General features: G+C 43.3%; 1 protein-coding gene across 1 annotated transcript in view; it reads right to left on the reverse strand.

Moving 5' to 3' along the window:
• ATAD2B (ATPase family AAA domain containing 2B) overlaps positions 1-9,967 on the reverse strand; it is a 117,306-nt gene extending 107,339 nt beyond the window's left edge. The window contains exon 1 of the mRNA XM_054727877.1: positions 9,410-9,967. Within this exon, the coding sequence (XP_054583852.1) occupies positions 9,410-9,616 (207 nt within the window). The 5' untranslated portion in view covers positions 9,617-9,967. The remainder of the gene's footprint in view (positions 1-9,409) is intronic.
• Between the last annotated feature and the right edge of the window lie 5,402 nt (positions 9,968-15,369).

Here is a 15,369-nt window from a genome sequence, read left to right on the forward strand (position 1 = left end):
AAAGGCAAAGTACTTACAACCATTTAAAAAAATCAGAAGCCCGGCCAGCATGGCTCAGTGGTTGAGCATTGGCCTATGAACCAGGAGGTCACAGTTCGATTCCCAGTCAGGGCACATGCCTGGGTTGCAGGCTCGATCCCCATTGTGGGGCATGCAGAAGGCAGTGTTTCTATCTCCCTCTCTCTTCCTTTCTGAAATCAATAAATAAATATATATATTTTTTTAAATCAGAAATGTTAGCTCTGACCAGAGTTGCTACGTGGTTAGGGTGTCGGCCTACACACCAGAGGGTCGTGGGTTCAACTTCCGGTCAAGGGCACATACCTGGGTTGCAGGATTGATCCCTGCCCCCAGTTGGGGCTCATGTGGAAGGTAACCAATCAATGTGTGTCTCTCACATCAGTGTCTTCTCAGTGTCTTCTCTCTCTCTCTCTCTCTCTCTCTCTCTCTCTCTCTCCCCCCCCCCCCCCCCACCACCACCTGCCTCCCCCTTCCATTCTACTCTCTCTAAAAATCAATGGAAAAAATATCCTCACTCCTCTGGCAAAAATTTTTTTAAAAAGAACATTTTAGATAATATAGGGCAGAAAGGGAGGTGGAACATTACAAGAGCATGTTAAAAAGTATGTGGTTAGCCGAAACCGGTTTGGCTCAGTGGATAGAGCGTCGGTCTGCGGACTGAAAGGTCCCAGGTTCGATTCTGGTCAAGGGCATGTACATTGGTTGCGGGCAAGTCCCCAGTGGGGGATGTGCAGGAGGCAGCTGGTCGATGTTTCTCTCTCATCGATGTTTCTAGCTTTCTATCCCTCTCCCTTCCTCTCTGTAAAAAATCAATAAAATATATTTTTTAAAAAAAATTTCTAGTGATAAAAATAAAAGAGATTGCCAAAAAAAAAAAAAGTATGCGGTTAAAGGAAATATAATTTTTAAAGAAATATAAGAGTTAAAAAAAAAAACACAGAAGTTTAGGTGTTAAGAGCAATAAATAACAACAATAAAGCATACATGGAACATTTACCAAAACTAAGCATAAATAGGGTAGCAAATATAAATCAGAACAAATTATATGGAGTAAGTTCTCTGAACACACTGTATTAAACTACAAGTAACAAAACGATAATTAGAAAATAAACGCCCAACTGTTTAGAAAAGCAATATACTTCAATAACCTATATGTCAAAGAATAAAGCAAGAAAAAAATCATAAACTATTTTGAAATAAAGTTAATTTATACGTATCCTAGGAGAATTTGGACAATAAAAAAGTTATGTAGAATCTTAATATGGAACAAAATAGGAGTTTATCTGAATAATCAATAAATTCATACTAAATTTTCCATCTCTTAATGTTTCCTAGCATATATTTATATTTTTCTACATCTAACAGAAAATACACATTTTTCTCAAGCACACAAACAAATTACTGACACTATATTAGGTCACAAAGAAAGCATCAAATTCCACAAGAAATACACAAACTGTGTTTGTTATATGAGAGATATGCCTTGCTTTGACAACTTACTACGAAGGTGTCAATTCTCTGCAAATTAATCTAGGAATTCAAATACATTCCCAATCAAAATTCTAGTTGGATCTTTTGAGGAACTCTGATCTTAATTGGAAATGTACATGAAAAAAATAAAGATCCTTGAATATCTAGGTCAATTTTGAAAATAAAGAGGAGGAACTTGCCTTTTAGGATATTAAGACATATCTCAAGCCACAGTCATGGAAATAACATGGCACTGCCACGAAAATAACCAACACAAAAGAATAAAGAGATCAGAAAAGAACATACATGGGAATTTATTGTATTATAAAATGCCTCTACAAAGGACAGGTTGTCTCATAGAATCAATAAGATAAATCAAAGACCTAAATAAAAAAAGGCAAAATTATATGTGTGTACAGGGCCACAATGTAAACAGTATCCCTTACTATGAAACAAGAAAGGTTAAAAGTCACTGATCTTGCCCAGCCAGTGTGGCTCAGTGGTTGAGTTTCGACCTAGGAACCAGGAGGTCACAGTTCCATTCCTGGTCAGGGCACATGCCCGGGTTGCGGGCTCGATCCCCAGTGTGCGGGTGCAGGAGGCAGCCAATCAATTATTCTCTCTCATCATTGATGTTTCTATCTCTCTCTCCTTCTCCCTTCCTCTCTGAAATCAATAAAAAAAAAATTTTTAAGTTACTGATAAATAATACTCTTGGAAAATAAGAAAATATAGCAAATCCAGCAGAAAATAGAAAAATGGGCAAAAAATATCAATAAGCATTTCAGAAGTGAGGAAATTAAAAAATACTAATTTTATTTTTTTTATTTTAATTAAAAAATACTAATTTTTGTGGCAGTGCCATATTATTTCCATGACTGTGACATTAAGAGTTGCTCATACTCATTAATAATCAAAGAAGAGCAATTAAAAATATACAAAATTCTGCCCTAGCTAGTTTGGCTCAATGGATAGAGTGTCAGCCTGTGGACTGAAAGGTCCCAGGTTCGATTCCAGCCAAGGGCACATGCCTGGGTTGTGGGCTCGATCCCCAGTAGGGGGCGTGCAAGAGGCAGCCAATCAATGATTCTCTCACATCACTGATGTTTCTCTCTCTCTCTCCGTCTCCCTTCCTCTCTGAAATCAATAAAATATGTATTAAAAAATATATATATACAAAATTCCAAATATTGGCAGGGTGTGAAGATATAGGAACCTGTATATACTACTCCTAGAAGTAGAAACTAGAGCAATTTTTTTTTATCCCCACCGAGGATATTTCTCCACTGATTTTTAGAGAGAGTGGAAGAGAGAGGGAACGACAGAGAGAAATATCAATGTGAGAGAAACACATCGATTGGTTGCCTCCTGCACGAGCCCTGACCAGGGCCAGGGCCGGGGAGGAGCCTGCAACAGAGGTATGTGGCCTTGACCGGAATGGAACCAGGACCCTTTGGTCCACAGGCCGATGTTCTATCCACTGAACCAAACTGGCTAAGGCGAGGCTTTATTTATTTTAAGTACATGAATACTCTACTTCAGGGGTCCTCAAACTTTTTAAACAGGGGGCCAGTTCACTGTCCCTCAGACCGTTGGAGGGCCGGACTACAGTTTAAAAAAAACTATGAACAAATTCCTATGCACACTGCACATATCTTATTTTGAAGTAAAAAAACAAAACGGCAAAAATACCCGCATGTGGCCCGCAGGCCGTAGTTTGAGGACGCCTGCTCTATTCATTCCTGGGTATCTCAAAGAAATTCCCAAACCAAGCCCCAAAGGACACTGTATGAGGATATTACTTGCAGCATATAACACACAAGGAATGCACTGCACAACTCCAAGAGGTGCTATTTATACATAGACTAGAGTATGGATGGTGCCTCTTTGACTGTTGCAACATGGCAGCCCTATAACAGTGAACCAAAGAGACTAAAATGCTTGCCCACATGGCACTCACATTTTAATATTGTAGCTGCCCAATAAACATTTGTTGATTGAATACAAGAACAAAGTAAAAAAGCAACACCCACCACCAAAAGTTAGGCTTAATTACCTCCCAAGTACCTGTCTGGCAAGTTTAGAGAACATATTTTATGAGTATCTGAAGCCCCACTGCTTCAGAGATCCCGATTTGGGTCCTAGAATACAGACACAAACTAATAATACTAAAGATGTTTAATTCACCAATATCTATCTTCATACATAAATATGCCATATAATGTCTTTTCAAGATGTTTCAAGTATGAACATTTTTCTCAAATGGAAAACATGTGCATACCCCAGAGATAAATAATTCCCAGAGCATAAAAGAAAATGCACACACTGATAAATCAGTATCACCCAGCAGAGGGAAAGATGGTAGCACAAGTACACCTCTATTGGAGACCACAAGCCCCAAACTAGTCTCTTTATAGGGATTTTTTTCCCAAGCCATTTTTAAAATATTGGGAAGCAAGGATATTGCTAAATGATCTCACAATATGCCTGCTCCTCTCCCTACACCCACCCCCTGAAATCAAGCAGCAAGCAATTACTGAAAATCGCTGTTCTATATTTCATATCCCTACAGGCTACTGTTCCCACTTTCAGTCCCAATGCAATCCTAGACACAACTCCAGATAGTCTACTAAAAATCTGTCTATACACAGCATGCACAGTATTTCCTGACTATACAACAGCTGCCTTCTTCACTTTTTCAGATGTTTGTGGAAACCAATGATTGAACACCATCAAAGAGTAGTGACAAATACACATGAGACCGTGATATACAAGTGGAGAAGACAGAACTAGATTTAGGTATTATCCCTACTACTTGGCCTTCTACTGGCCATTGAACCAGAACTAGATTTAGATATTACCTATTTGACCTTCTACTGGCCATTTAATCTCTTCAGCAACTCAATTTACTTAACTGCAAAATAGGAGTACCTATTCACCTGTCTTACAGGGTTGTTGCATGGATTAAATGAAACAGCATTAACCCTGGCATGATTTCCTTATTAGGTTACCACCAAATGGTCAGACAGGCAAAATGCAGTAAGTAAAATGAAGATTGTCCATATAAAAATAATTTAAAATGAGGCACACTTTTCATTCATTTGCTCAAAAACTACTGAACAATATCTAGCAGGCACTACTGTAGGCACTCAGGATACAGCTGTGATCATGACAATCTCTGTGTTTTTTATTGATTTTTTTTACAGGGAGAGGAAGGGAGAGGGAGAGAGCAACTCTGATGTGAGAGTGAAACATCAATCAGCTGCCTCCTGCACAACACCTCCCCCATGAAACCCCCACATATGCCCAGACCAGGAATCTAACCAGCAAACCCAACCAACTGAGCCAAGCCAGCCAGGAAGACTATCTGTCCTTAAAGATAATAAAGAGCACATTCCCGAGTTGTGGGCTAGATCCCCAGTAGGGGACGTGCAGGAGGCAGCTAATTGATGTTTCTCTCTCTCTTCCTCTCCTTCCTCTCTCTAAAATCAATAAAAACATTTTTAAAAATATATCCTCAGATGAGGATTAACAAAAAAAACACAAAATAATAATTTCTCATATATATAACACTGTGCATACTTAGATTCCTGAAAATAGGAACTGTGCTTTATTTATCCTCTATTCTCAAAGTTCGATCATCATGATTTTCACAAAGGAGACGCTCCTTACCATGCTATTTCATTCATTTAACAGATATTTATTAAGCATCTTCTATGTGTCAGATGCTGGACCATGCCTGGAAATACAACAGCTGGGTGAAAATAAGACAGAGCCTGCTCTCATGGATCTTATAGCCTACTGTAATAAAAAGAACCTGGGGGGGAGGGGGAAATTTAACCAAAGATATATTGTATATATCCTACCTGCAGATAAAACTACAATAACAATCTAAAAATAAAAAGAAAACTAATACCAAAATAGAGTTCAAAAGAACCTGAAGTTTGTAATCTTATAACATATACTCAAAGTATTTAAAAGATAACACAAATTACAGCCTATTAACTTTAATGTGATGTCTTTTCTATTGTTTGATATACACCACATAAAATACTTAACTCTAAAAATCTCTAGCTTATATTTAAATAAAGTTAACACATTTTATGTATGGTTTTCTCCCTAACTTTGCACTTCCATAGAACTTTTTATCCAAAAAGCCTCAGTGACTCATTTTTCACAAAAATCCTCCCCCAGTGAAGGGACATTAACAGAAATATAAAACATTCCTAGTACAAAACTAAAAATCCAAATATCAAGAAATCAGTCCAGTAACACACTGAGTAATGAAACTTCATTGTGTATATCCAAAAAGAAATGCTAAGTATACAATTCAAAGTCATGCAGCACTTCTTTGAAGTGAATCCTTGAAGAGACAAGATGACTCTATTCAGGTGCTGACAGTGCTTGGGCTCATGAGTTCTCATAACAAGCTGTAATCCCACCACCTGTCTAGCTGGTTTCCAGAGGTTACTGGTTTATCTATGATTATGTATTTAAGAAACATGCAATCAAGGACATATCAAAGGATGGTTAAAAGAGGGCCAGGAAAAATAATTTAGGAATTAATATGCATTCACTTCTACAGGTGTTGTAAGTTTCACCCATGACCTAAAAAAACTGTAAGTGTATCTAGTATTCGAACTCCTAGGAACTCCACTGCTACTATGGTTCAAAATTGTGACAGAAGACACTGCTTACCATATTACTCAATATCACCTATATAGTGCTCCATGTGAACTTGACATAAGGAATAATAAACATTACATCTCCCTCTCAGGCTTCCTTTCCATGTTTAATCCTCAACTTCAACCACTCTGCTTGTGTTATGTTGGCAAATGTGTGAGTGCTGGAAAAGAATAAGTACAGGGTGGTAAAGAATAATTGTAGAGTGATATTAAAGGACCCCCAGATTTTTTTAAATAAAAGTAAAATGAAGCAAGCTTACTTATAAAGTTACTCAAAATATTTTCATCCTCTCAACTAACATGTGGACTCAGAGTCAATGACCATCTCAAAAAGTACAAAAAGCTAGTGACAAAGCCAAAAGCACCTGCAAACAAACCTGACAGAAAGATGAAAGATGAAATATTTTTCAAAGACTGCTTTCCAACTCTGTGAAAACAGTCTCAGTTTGTTTGCTGAGAGTGACTCTGAGGTGGAGCAAATAAGTGCTAATTACTGATGGTCAGATTAACTAACCTAAAAGAGGTCAAACTTTATACACGTTAAATGAACAAACAAACAAAGGCAAGTACACAGAAGTAATTACAGTTAACTGCAAAACACAAATCAATCTCACATTTAAGAAGTGCGGGCACAAGAAAACCGTTCCAATAACCTATGGAAAGTATCATGTTTATTTCCCCATCCTACACACACTTGGGGAAAAGCAATACTATAGGCATAGCTCATGGTCCGATGGTTTTTTAAACCAAATATAATGTCTCTAGACACAGTGGATAAAACAATCTAAAAAGAGTCAGAAGGGAAGGAAGAGGGGGAAAATCAGCATCAAGTATAAAGTGAAGAACATAACACAAAAGTAGAGAAAGGGGAAGCTCCTCAATTATAAATCTCATAAAGAGGAATACAGCACAAGCAACTCCATTTCCCATCAAACACTAGTAAGTCTTTGCAGGCACAGACATAGAGGGTGCTTTTACCACCCTCTGGTAAGTACTACGCCAGAAAGGGAGAACCAGGAGTGCTAAACTCTTGTAACATAAAACCAACTTGAGAGGAAGAGCTTACCAGACTCAAATCAATCCACTTCAGAAATATACAACAAAGAAGTATACAAGCTGCTCCCAAATATATAACACATAAACTTGGAAAATCAGAATTACAACGTATCCTCTTCTGAAGGACTAATCACAATAGAGGATTATTAAAAATTTCTCAGAGAAAGTAATTACATCATTCCATCATCTTCTACAGCCAGGATACAAATCCTCTTAAAACTGAAAAACAAATAGTTTCAAAGTAAATCTTCATGAGCCTGTTATTTATCATCTTTAAAACATTTTAAAAGGATTCTTGAAACAAAGTTTCATTAGCATCCTTCTAGAAAGAGCTTTAATATATTTCATTCTAGCAATTTAAAAGCTACCCAATATTCATTTCTACATTAGATTATTGATTGCTTGCCTTTTAACATCTCCATAACAGCTGCTTGACAAATTACCTCACCTCATTCCTCAGGGGGTAAGGACAGCATGATATCCATGAATTCAAAAATGGGACCACAAACTGATCAGTGACAGACGAGCTAATTGCATCAGATGAATTAGACACAGTTCTAATAGACGAGGCACTCATATAGCATTATACAATTAAATGCTCATACTTTAAATATTTTATTTGCCCTTAAGTGAAGACTTTCTTAAATTTATTTTCATTTTAAAATATATGTTAGCTTCAGAAAGTCAATAAGCTTGTACATGTTTGGAATAATTTCTACAGAAAGCCTAGTTTCTCAGAATAATTACTCTGAATAGTTTGCGCAACTTTCAGATTTGGCTTTATTTCAACCTAAGATATCAGTAAGCCCCCGAATAGTCTATTTAAGACAATTTTGAAAATATTGTCTAGGTTTTTGCAAAATAAAAGCCAAATGTATTTTCAAAGATGTAGTAAATATACTTCAAAATTACACAGTAAAATACGTGTTGTATTTACCTCCGCTTATTCTGATTAGTGCCAGAGAGGGAGCGTGAGATACAGAGAAAAAGTCACTGAGATACAGAGAAAAAACACATATATAAAAGCCATAATCTTGTAGAGTCCTGTAGAAAAAAATAATAAAACATTGCTTTCCTCCCATAAGAATAACAAAATGGGGTGGGTTTAAAGGCACATTTCAAATGAAAAGCAATTCCCAGCCAAATTACCCTTGGTAAATTCACCTCTTTCTGGACAAAAAACAATACTCCTTTCTCAATTCAACCAACCTCATAATACAAACTTACCGATTCCTCTAAAGCGATCGAACATACTGCTACCTTTAGAGTTTTACACTGTATTAAAATGTCAACCACTTAAAAAAAAAAAAAAAAACACTAAATCAACGGCCTTCTTCAAATAATCCCTTTGGCAACAGTGACAAGGACGGTGTTCTTTCACCTTGGGTAACTAACTATCCCCGTAACAAAAACAAAAAACAAAAAAAATAAAATGTAAAAAATAAATAAATAAATAAAATGTAGACATCCAAGAAACCATACGCTTCGGAGATGACCACCTAGAAACCCGACCAGCTTCCTTGGGCGGGCCCCTTCTCGGACCCAAAGCCCGACCTGGGTTCGCCGGCGGGCGGACCCTCCAGCTCCAGGACCCCGCCCGACCCCTCCCGCCGGGAGAGGAGACGGCGTGGGTTTTGTTTTTAAAGTTGGTGTCGGGGCAGCCGCAAACTTTTCCCGGCTCCCGGCCCGGCGGCCCCCGGGCGCTCTCCGAGCGCTGCCTCGCCGGCGCGAACCACCCCAGACAGCCGGGCCGGGAGCCGGCGTGCGGAGCCGGCGGGAGCCGACACACGGCGGGCGAGGTTTGACACCGCGGAAAACTTTCACTTCTCCGCCGGCCCCTCCGCCCGGGACGCCGGCCCGGCCCCCGCTCCCGCGCCCCGAGAGTGAGTTCTCCTCTAAGGCGGGACAAGGGCACGGCCAGCACACCGCCCTCCGGCCCCGCGCAGGGCCCCCCGGAGCCTCCCCCTGGGCTCCAGGGCGGTTCTCGACACAAAAGAGACGGGCCCCCCGGCAGCGCTGTCGCGGCCCTGCCCAGCCGGTGCCACCCTCCCCGCGCCCGCGACGCCCGGGCTCCGGCCGCCGGGAGGGCTCCGCCGGAGGCTTCCTGCCCGGCCCGGCAGACAAAGCCCGGGCGCCGGGCCGCCCCGCAGCCTCGGGACGCGGGGCCGCGCTCTTACCCGGGCCTCGTCCGCAGCGACGCCGGAGCCGCTTCCCCCGGCCTTGGCGGCGGGGCAGCTGGCAGCGCGGGTCTTGGAGGAGCGGGTCCGAGAGGAGATGAAATGGCTGCTGCCTCCGGCCGCCCCAGGCTCGGCTCCGGCTCCAGGCCCGGGCCCGGGCGACTTGGACCCGAGAAGGCGCAGAGAGCTCTTCCGGGTGTTCACCATGGTCCGGCCAGCAGGACGGGTCCAAGCGCGCCCGCCGCGCCCGGGGAGCCGTGGAAGGCGGCCCGCCGGCCGGGCGTCAGGGCCCGGGGAGCCGGGCCGGGAGACGAGCCCGCCCGGACGCCGAGGAGCGCAGGCGAGGACAGGCGACGGCAGGGCGGGCGACGCGAAGTCGACGTGAGAAGGCAAGTGGCGAGAGGCGGGAGCACCGCTCCAGGCAGTCGGCTCAGCCCTCCACCGGCTTCGCCCTCCTCAGCGGGAGCCGAGCGGAGCCGCCATGTCTGCCCCTTTCTCTCCCGTTCTCGCTCTCGAGCTCCGTGCGTCAGGGCTCCGGCGCCGCAGGGCCGACGAGACCGCTTCCGGCCGTGACCGCTGCAGGGCGCTGCAGGGCCAGGCAGCCCTTTCCCTCGCCGGCTGCTCTTCGGTGGCTCCTCCCCCTCCAGCAGGCCCCGCCCAGCGGCGTGACGTCAGCTCGGCGGCCAGGGGAGGGGCGCTCTGGGCTGTGTCGACTCTATGGTTCGCGGGTCTAGCCAGCCCTCCAAGAAGGGGGATGGGAAACCCCCGCCCCCGAAGGCGCGCGGGTTGAGCCCTCACTCCGTGCCAGGCCCGAGTGCCCCCGCGACCCCGCCATCACCCCAGGTGGCTTGGTCTGAGCGCGGAGCCAGGGCGGGGGATGGAGGGGGTGCCTGGGGACGAGGTCGCGGTGACCTGAGTTAGAATCTCAAGAGATGCCGAAGGCGAGACACTGAACTTGGGTAACACTTCTCATGGCTGTAAAAATGAGTGACAGGTGTGATCAAATAGATCTGTTCGGTATCTGGCACACAGTAAGCTTTAAAAAAAAGAACAAATACTAGAACCCAGCTCGTTAAAGCAAGGCAGGGTCTTTTTCTATTTACCCCCCTCCCCTCCCCGCCAGAGGTAAGGCGGAGTCACAAAGAAGGAACTCGTCCTACTAAGCGCCTCCTTTATCGCGGCCGCCCCCCCCCCCCCCCCGCCCGCGCAAGAATTAAGAATACAAAAAAGCTGAACACAAAAATGTTTAAGTTGTGATTTAACTTCCAAAGGAAAAGATTAAAGCACACGATTACTATGAAAAAAAAAAAAAAGCTCTGCTGTCAAGTAGGGATTATGTTCATTTCAAAAAATTCTCAGCACATGAGCGATAGAGTCCATTGGGGAAGAAGTTCTTCCTGTTTGCTACACTAAGAAAAATGGAAGACTCGTGAAAAGTCCTGTAGAGATCGCCAAGCTGCTGCAAAATTGGAGGATTCTAGCCATCCAACCTCCCCATGACCCTGGGAATGGACTGTTTTTCTATTTGGGGAGCAGTGTGGGTTCCAGGAAAGCAGACACATCCCCTCCTACACTGATTTGCATCCCACACCCTCCTCTAGAGGCTACCCACAATTTAAAATCTGGCCTCTCCTGGGTGTGGAGATCTTGTAATGGCACCAGACCTGGGCTTTTCTGTATCAGTTAGCTATGATCATTGAGCAGAAAAAAACAGTATCATTTCCTGCAAAACATTGTAAGTATAAGACTCCTCAAGGCATGCTGCAGCCGGTACCACCCACCCTAGTGCCAGGTGCAACAGGTCCCTGTCAGTGTTGTGTCCAGCCTCCTCACTTCTGTCAGTGGGGCCCCTGCTCAGTCCCAACACCAATTTGCCACCCAGTCCTACATTGGGTCGTCCCGAGGCTCAACACTTTACCCTGGATACCAAGATCAGCCAGTATTCCTACTTGTGTTTGGGAGCATGAGGGTGAAGGGTCATGGCTGCCTTTTCCTGGCCCTGAGTTCTTCATAATGGGCTCTGATGAGCTTCTTCCTTGCCCTCTCTCAACACTCCTTAGCCAACAACTTCCTCTGCCAGGGCTCACGGAAGCAGGTTTGTCTCTGGGGAACCTGTCTCAGTGTTGACTGCACTGTTGTAGTCTCCCCAAGTCTGCCCTATTTTTTAATTCTTTTTGTTTTGTTTTTTTGTATTCCTCATCTGAGAATATGTTTTTATTGATTTCAGAGAGAAAGAAAGGGAGAGGGAGAAAGAGAGAGACATTGATGTGAGAGAGCAACATTGATCAGTTGCCTCCCATATGCACCCCAACCAGGGATGGAATCCCCAACCTGGGCATGTGCCCTGACCAGGAATAGAACCTACAACCTTTCTGTGTGTAGGACAAACCCTCCAAGCAATTGGGCCACACTGGCCAGGGCTATTTTTTAATCCTTTATTTTTGTGAAAGCCATTTTGGTATTTGGAAGAGTTCAGGGGCCCATCTTCTGCAGTCACCAAGAAAGAGAGATCATCCTGAAGTTACTCTGTGAGAAATATTTTCTCTGACTTTATTTCTATAAATGATTTTAAATCATGAGAAGTATCCTGAAGAAGTGTGTGGTATGCAGATTAGCATGCAAAGGCTTTGGGTGCTTCCTTCTTTGTTTTGTTTCTGTGTTGGTTGGTTTTTTGTAGTCCTAGCTGGAGAAAGCCGGGTTCTGAGTTGAGTTACTATAACCTATACCATTTTTTAAAATATATTTTTATTATTGATTTCTGAGAGGAAGGGAGAGAGAGAGAGAGAGAGAGAGAGAGAGAGAGAGAGATCAATGATGAGAGAGAACCATTGATCGGCTGCCTCCTGCATTCCCCACATTGGGGATCAAGCCCGCAACCCAGGCACGTGCCCTGACTGGGAATCAAACTGTAACCTCCTGGTCCATAGGTCGACGCTCAACCACCGAGTCACGCCAGCTGGGCATAACTTATCCCATTTATTAACAACAAATATTTACTCTAAACCCCACTGGTGTTAAGTACTATGCCAGCTCAGGAATAGGGAGTTTTTTAAAAACAACAACAACATAGCTCTGGCCCTCAAAGAACTCACAGACAAGAAGGGAACAAAGGCCGAAACCAGTTTGGCTCAATGGATAGAGCGTCGGTCTGCGGACTGAAAGGTCCCAGGTTCGATTCCGGTCAAGGGCATGTACATTGGCTGCGGGCACATCCCTGGTAGGGGGTGTGCAGGAGGCAGCTGGTCGATGTTTCTCTCTCGTCGATGTTTCTAGCTCTCTATCCCTCTCCCTTCCTCTCTGTAAAAAAATCAATAAAATATATTAAAAAAGAAGGGAACAAAGGGGCCAAGCAAGGGATCAGGAAGCTGCAGCATGATGTTTTAAGGAAGAATGAGGTGGGGACCTCTAATTCAAGCAGGGATGTTCTGGGAAGCCTCTGAGAGGTGATGACTCCTGAGATGTATCTTGAACCACAAAGTGGAGAAAGGAAACATTATGGACAAAAGAAAGGAAGACTTGAAGGAGATAGGGAAGCCTCGCTTGTTTTTCACAAGATGACTGGCCTTGCTTTCTCACACCTTCTTATAATCTTCCTTAAATTCCCTCCTTAATTTTAAATGCAGAAGGGAAGCTGCAACCTGCCATTCTGCAGAGCTTTTGAGTTCTTGCTTCCCAGAAATTGTCAGTTAAGCTCAAATAAACGCATAAAAATTCTCCACAGGTTCGGACATTTTTTATATTGACAGCATGATCTTATAGGTACAAAATACTACAGAAACTATTTTTTTATATATTTTCATTGATTTTTAGAGAGAGAGGAAGGGAGAGGGACAGAGAAGGACAAACATTGATGTCAGAATGGAACACTGATCTGCTGCCTCCTGCATGCCCCAGACTGGGGATCCAGCCCACATCCCAGGCATGTACCCTGACCAGGAATGGAACTAGCCCCAACCTTTTGGTGTACAGGACAATGCCCAACCAACTGAGCCAAACCAGCCAGAGCCAGAATCTATTTTATTTTATTTATTTATTTTTAAATATATTTTTATTAAAAAAAATATATATTTTTTATTGATTTTTCAGAGCGGAAGGGAGAGGGAGAGAGAGAGAGAAACATCAATGAGAGAGAATCATTGATCAGCTGCCTCTTGCACGCCACCTACTGGGGATCGAGCCCACAACCCGGGCCCTTCATTTTTATTTTTTTATTTTTTCAATTTTTTTTATTAAGGTATTATATGTGTACATATCTTACCATTGCCACCCCCCGGCATGTGCCCTTGACTGGAATCGAACCCGGGACCCCTCAGTCCGCAGGTTGACGCTCTATCCACTGAGTCAAACCGGCCAGGGCCAGAATCTATTTTAAAACATACAACTGTTGCCCTAACCGGTTTGGCTCAGTGGATAGAGTGTTGGCCTGTGGACTCAAGGGTCCCAGGTTTGATTCCGGTCAAGGACATGTACCTCGGTTGCGGGCATATCCCCATGGGGGGTGTGCAGGAGGCAGCTGATTGATGTTTCTCTCTCATCAATGTTTCTAACTCTCTGCCCCTCTCCCTTCCTCTCTGTAAAAAAAATCAATAAAATATAGAAAAAAAAACAACAACATACAACTGTTGAGCTCTATGTTTTTAAATTCAGCAAAGATTCTGGATTTAAGAACAAAAATCAGTAGTATTTCTATATGCTAATGATGAAAAATCTAAAAAGGAATTAAGAAAGCTATTCCTATTACAACAGCATGAAAAAGAATAAAATATTTAGGATCAAGGAGGTATAAGACTTGTACACTGACAACTAAAAAATACTGCTGAAAGAAATTAAAGAAGACCTAACTAAATGGAAAGACATCCATGTTCATGGATTGAAAAACTTAACATTGTTAAGATGTCAATATTCCTTTAATAGACCTAGTGATACAGTGTAGTCCCTATCTGAATCCCAAAGGCCTTGTTCTACAGAAATGGAGGAGCTGATCCTAATCGCAAGGCACCTGCAATTAACAGCAGAGTTAGCCCTCAGTCCTTGAGTTCAGCTAAGAAAGAATTCAGAGCCAAGATTTCTGGAGTAAGAAATTTACTTAGAAAGTCACAGAGGTAGAAGTGAGCCAGCTGGGCTACCTGAACTCAGGAAATAAGTTACAGAGGCAAAAGAAGGGCCCCTGGAGCTTAGAAGAAATAAAACAAAACACATCTGAAAGAAGAAGAGAGGGAAAGGCCCAGGGGAGAGAGAGAGAGAGAGAGAGAGAGAGAGAGAGAGAGAGAGAGAGAGAGAGGACATGCTCTATGTCATTTTAAGAGGTTTTATCTGTTTTCCAAAGGCAGGGATTTTAGGGGAAGTCTCAGGGGAGCACCTCAATAGAATATTCATCAGCTTTCCCCATGTGTTGTTTCAGGGCTGTGGTTTCTACTGATTGGTCGGCACTAGGGTAGAGGGTCATTAGTCATTGCAACTGGTCCTGATGTCAGCCCTGGTCCTGATGTCAGCCCTGGCATTGCTTCATCTGGTTTTGCTGCTTTTCTGGGCCTGGGGCTGAAACACAACCGAGGTCTAAATGTTATCTCTAGTTTGACCAAAACTCTCTCTGTGGTCAATAGACCCAAGGCTTTATTCCTAAGATTGTTTGATGTAGTCCAGAGCCTCATTGTCCTGGAGGCTTAATGCTGAAGGGAGCAGTTGTGCAAGGGCTTGTACAGGAGTCCTATGAGGCTATGCTCCAGCCCCCTTGTTCCTCCTCTAAGAGTGTCTAAGCCGCAAGACTAGCAATATGGAAGGTCAGGGGGTCCAAACCGAATGACTACAGACATGCTAGGGGAGGAAAGGTCACCTTGGGAGTGAGGGCCTAGCCTCTAATCCTTGTTTTCCCAGTTTTGCCTATTGCTAGGCACCGGCAACTTTCCATCCTGGTGACATTCCATACTTGGCCCATCGTTCCTGCTCTGCTCATGTCTGTC

This window comes from Eptesicus fuscus, chromosome 16, assembly GCF_027574615.1.
Source record: "Eptesicus fuscus isolate TK198812 chromosome 16, DD_ASM_mEF_20220401, whole genome shotgun sequence".
NCBI classification, from domain to species: domain Eukaryota; kingdom Metazoa; phylum Chordata; class Mammalia; order Chiroptera; family Vespertilionidae; genus Eptesicus; species Eptesicus fuscus.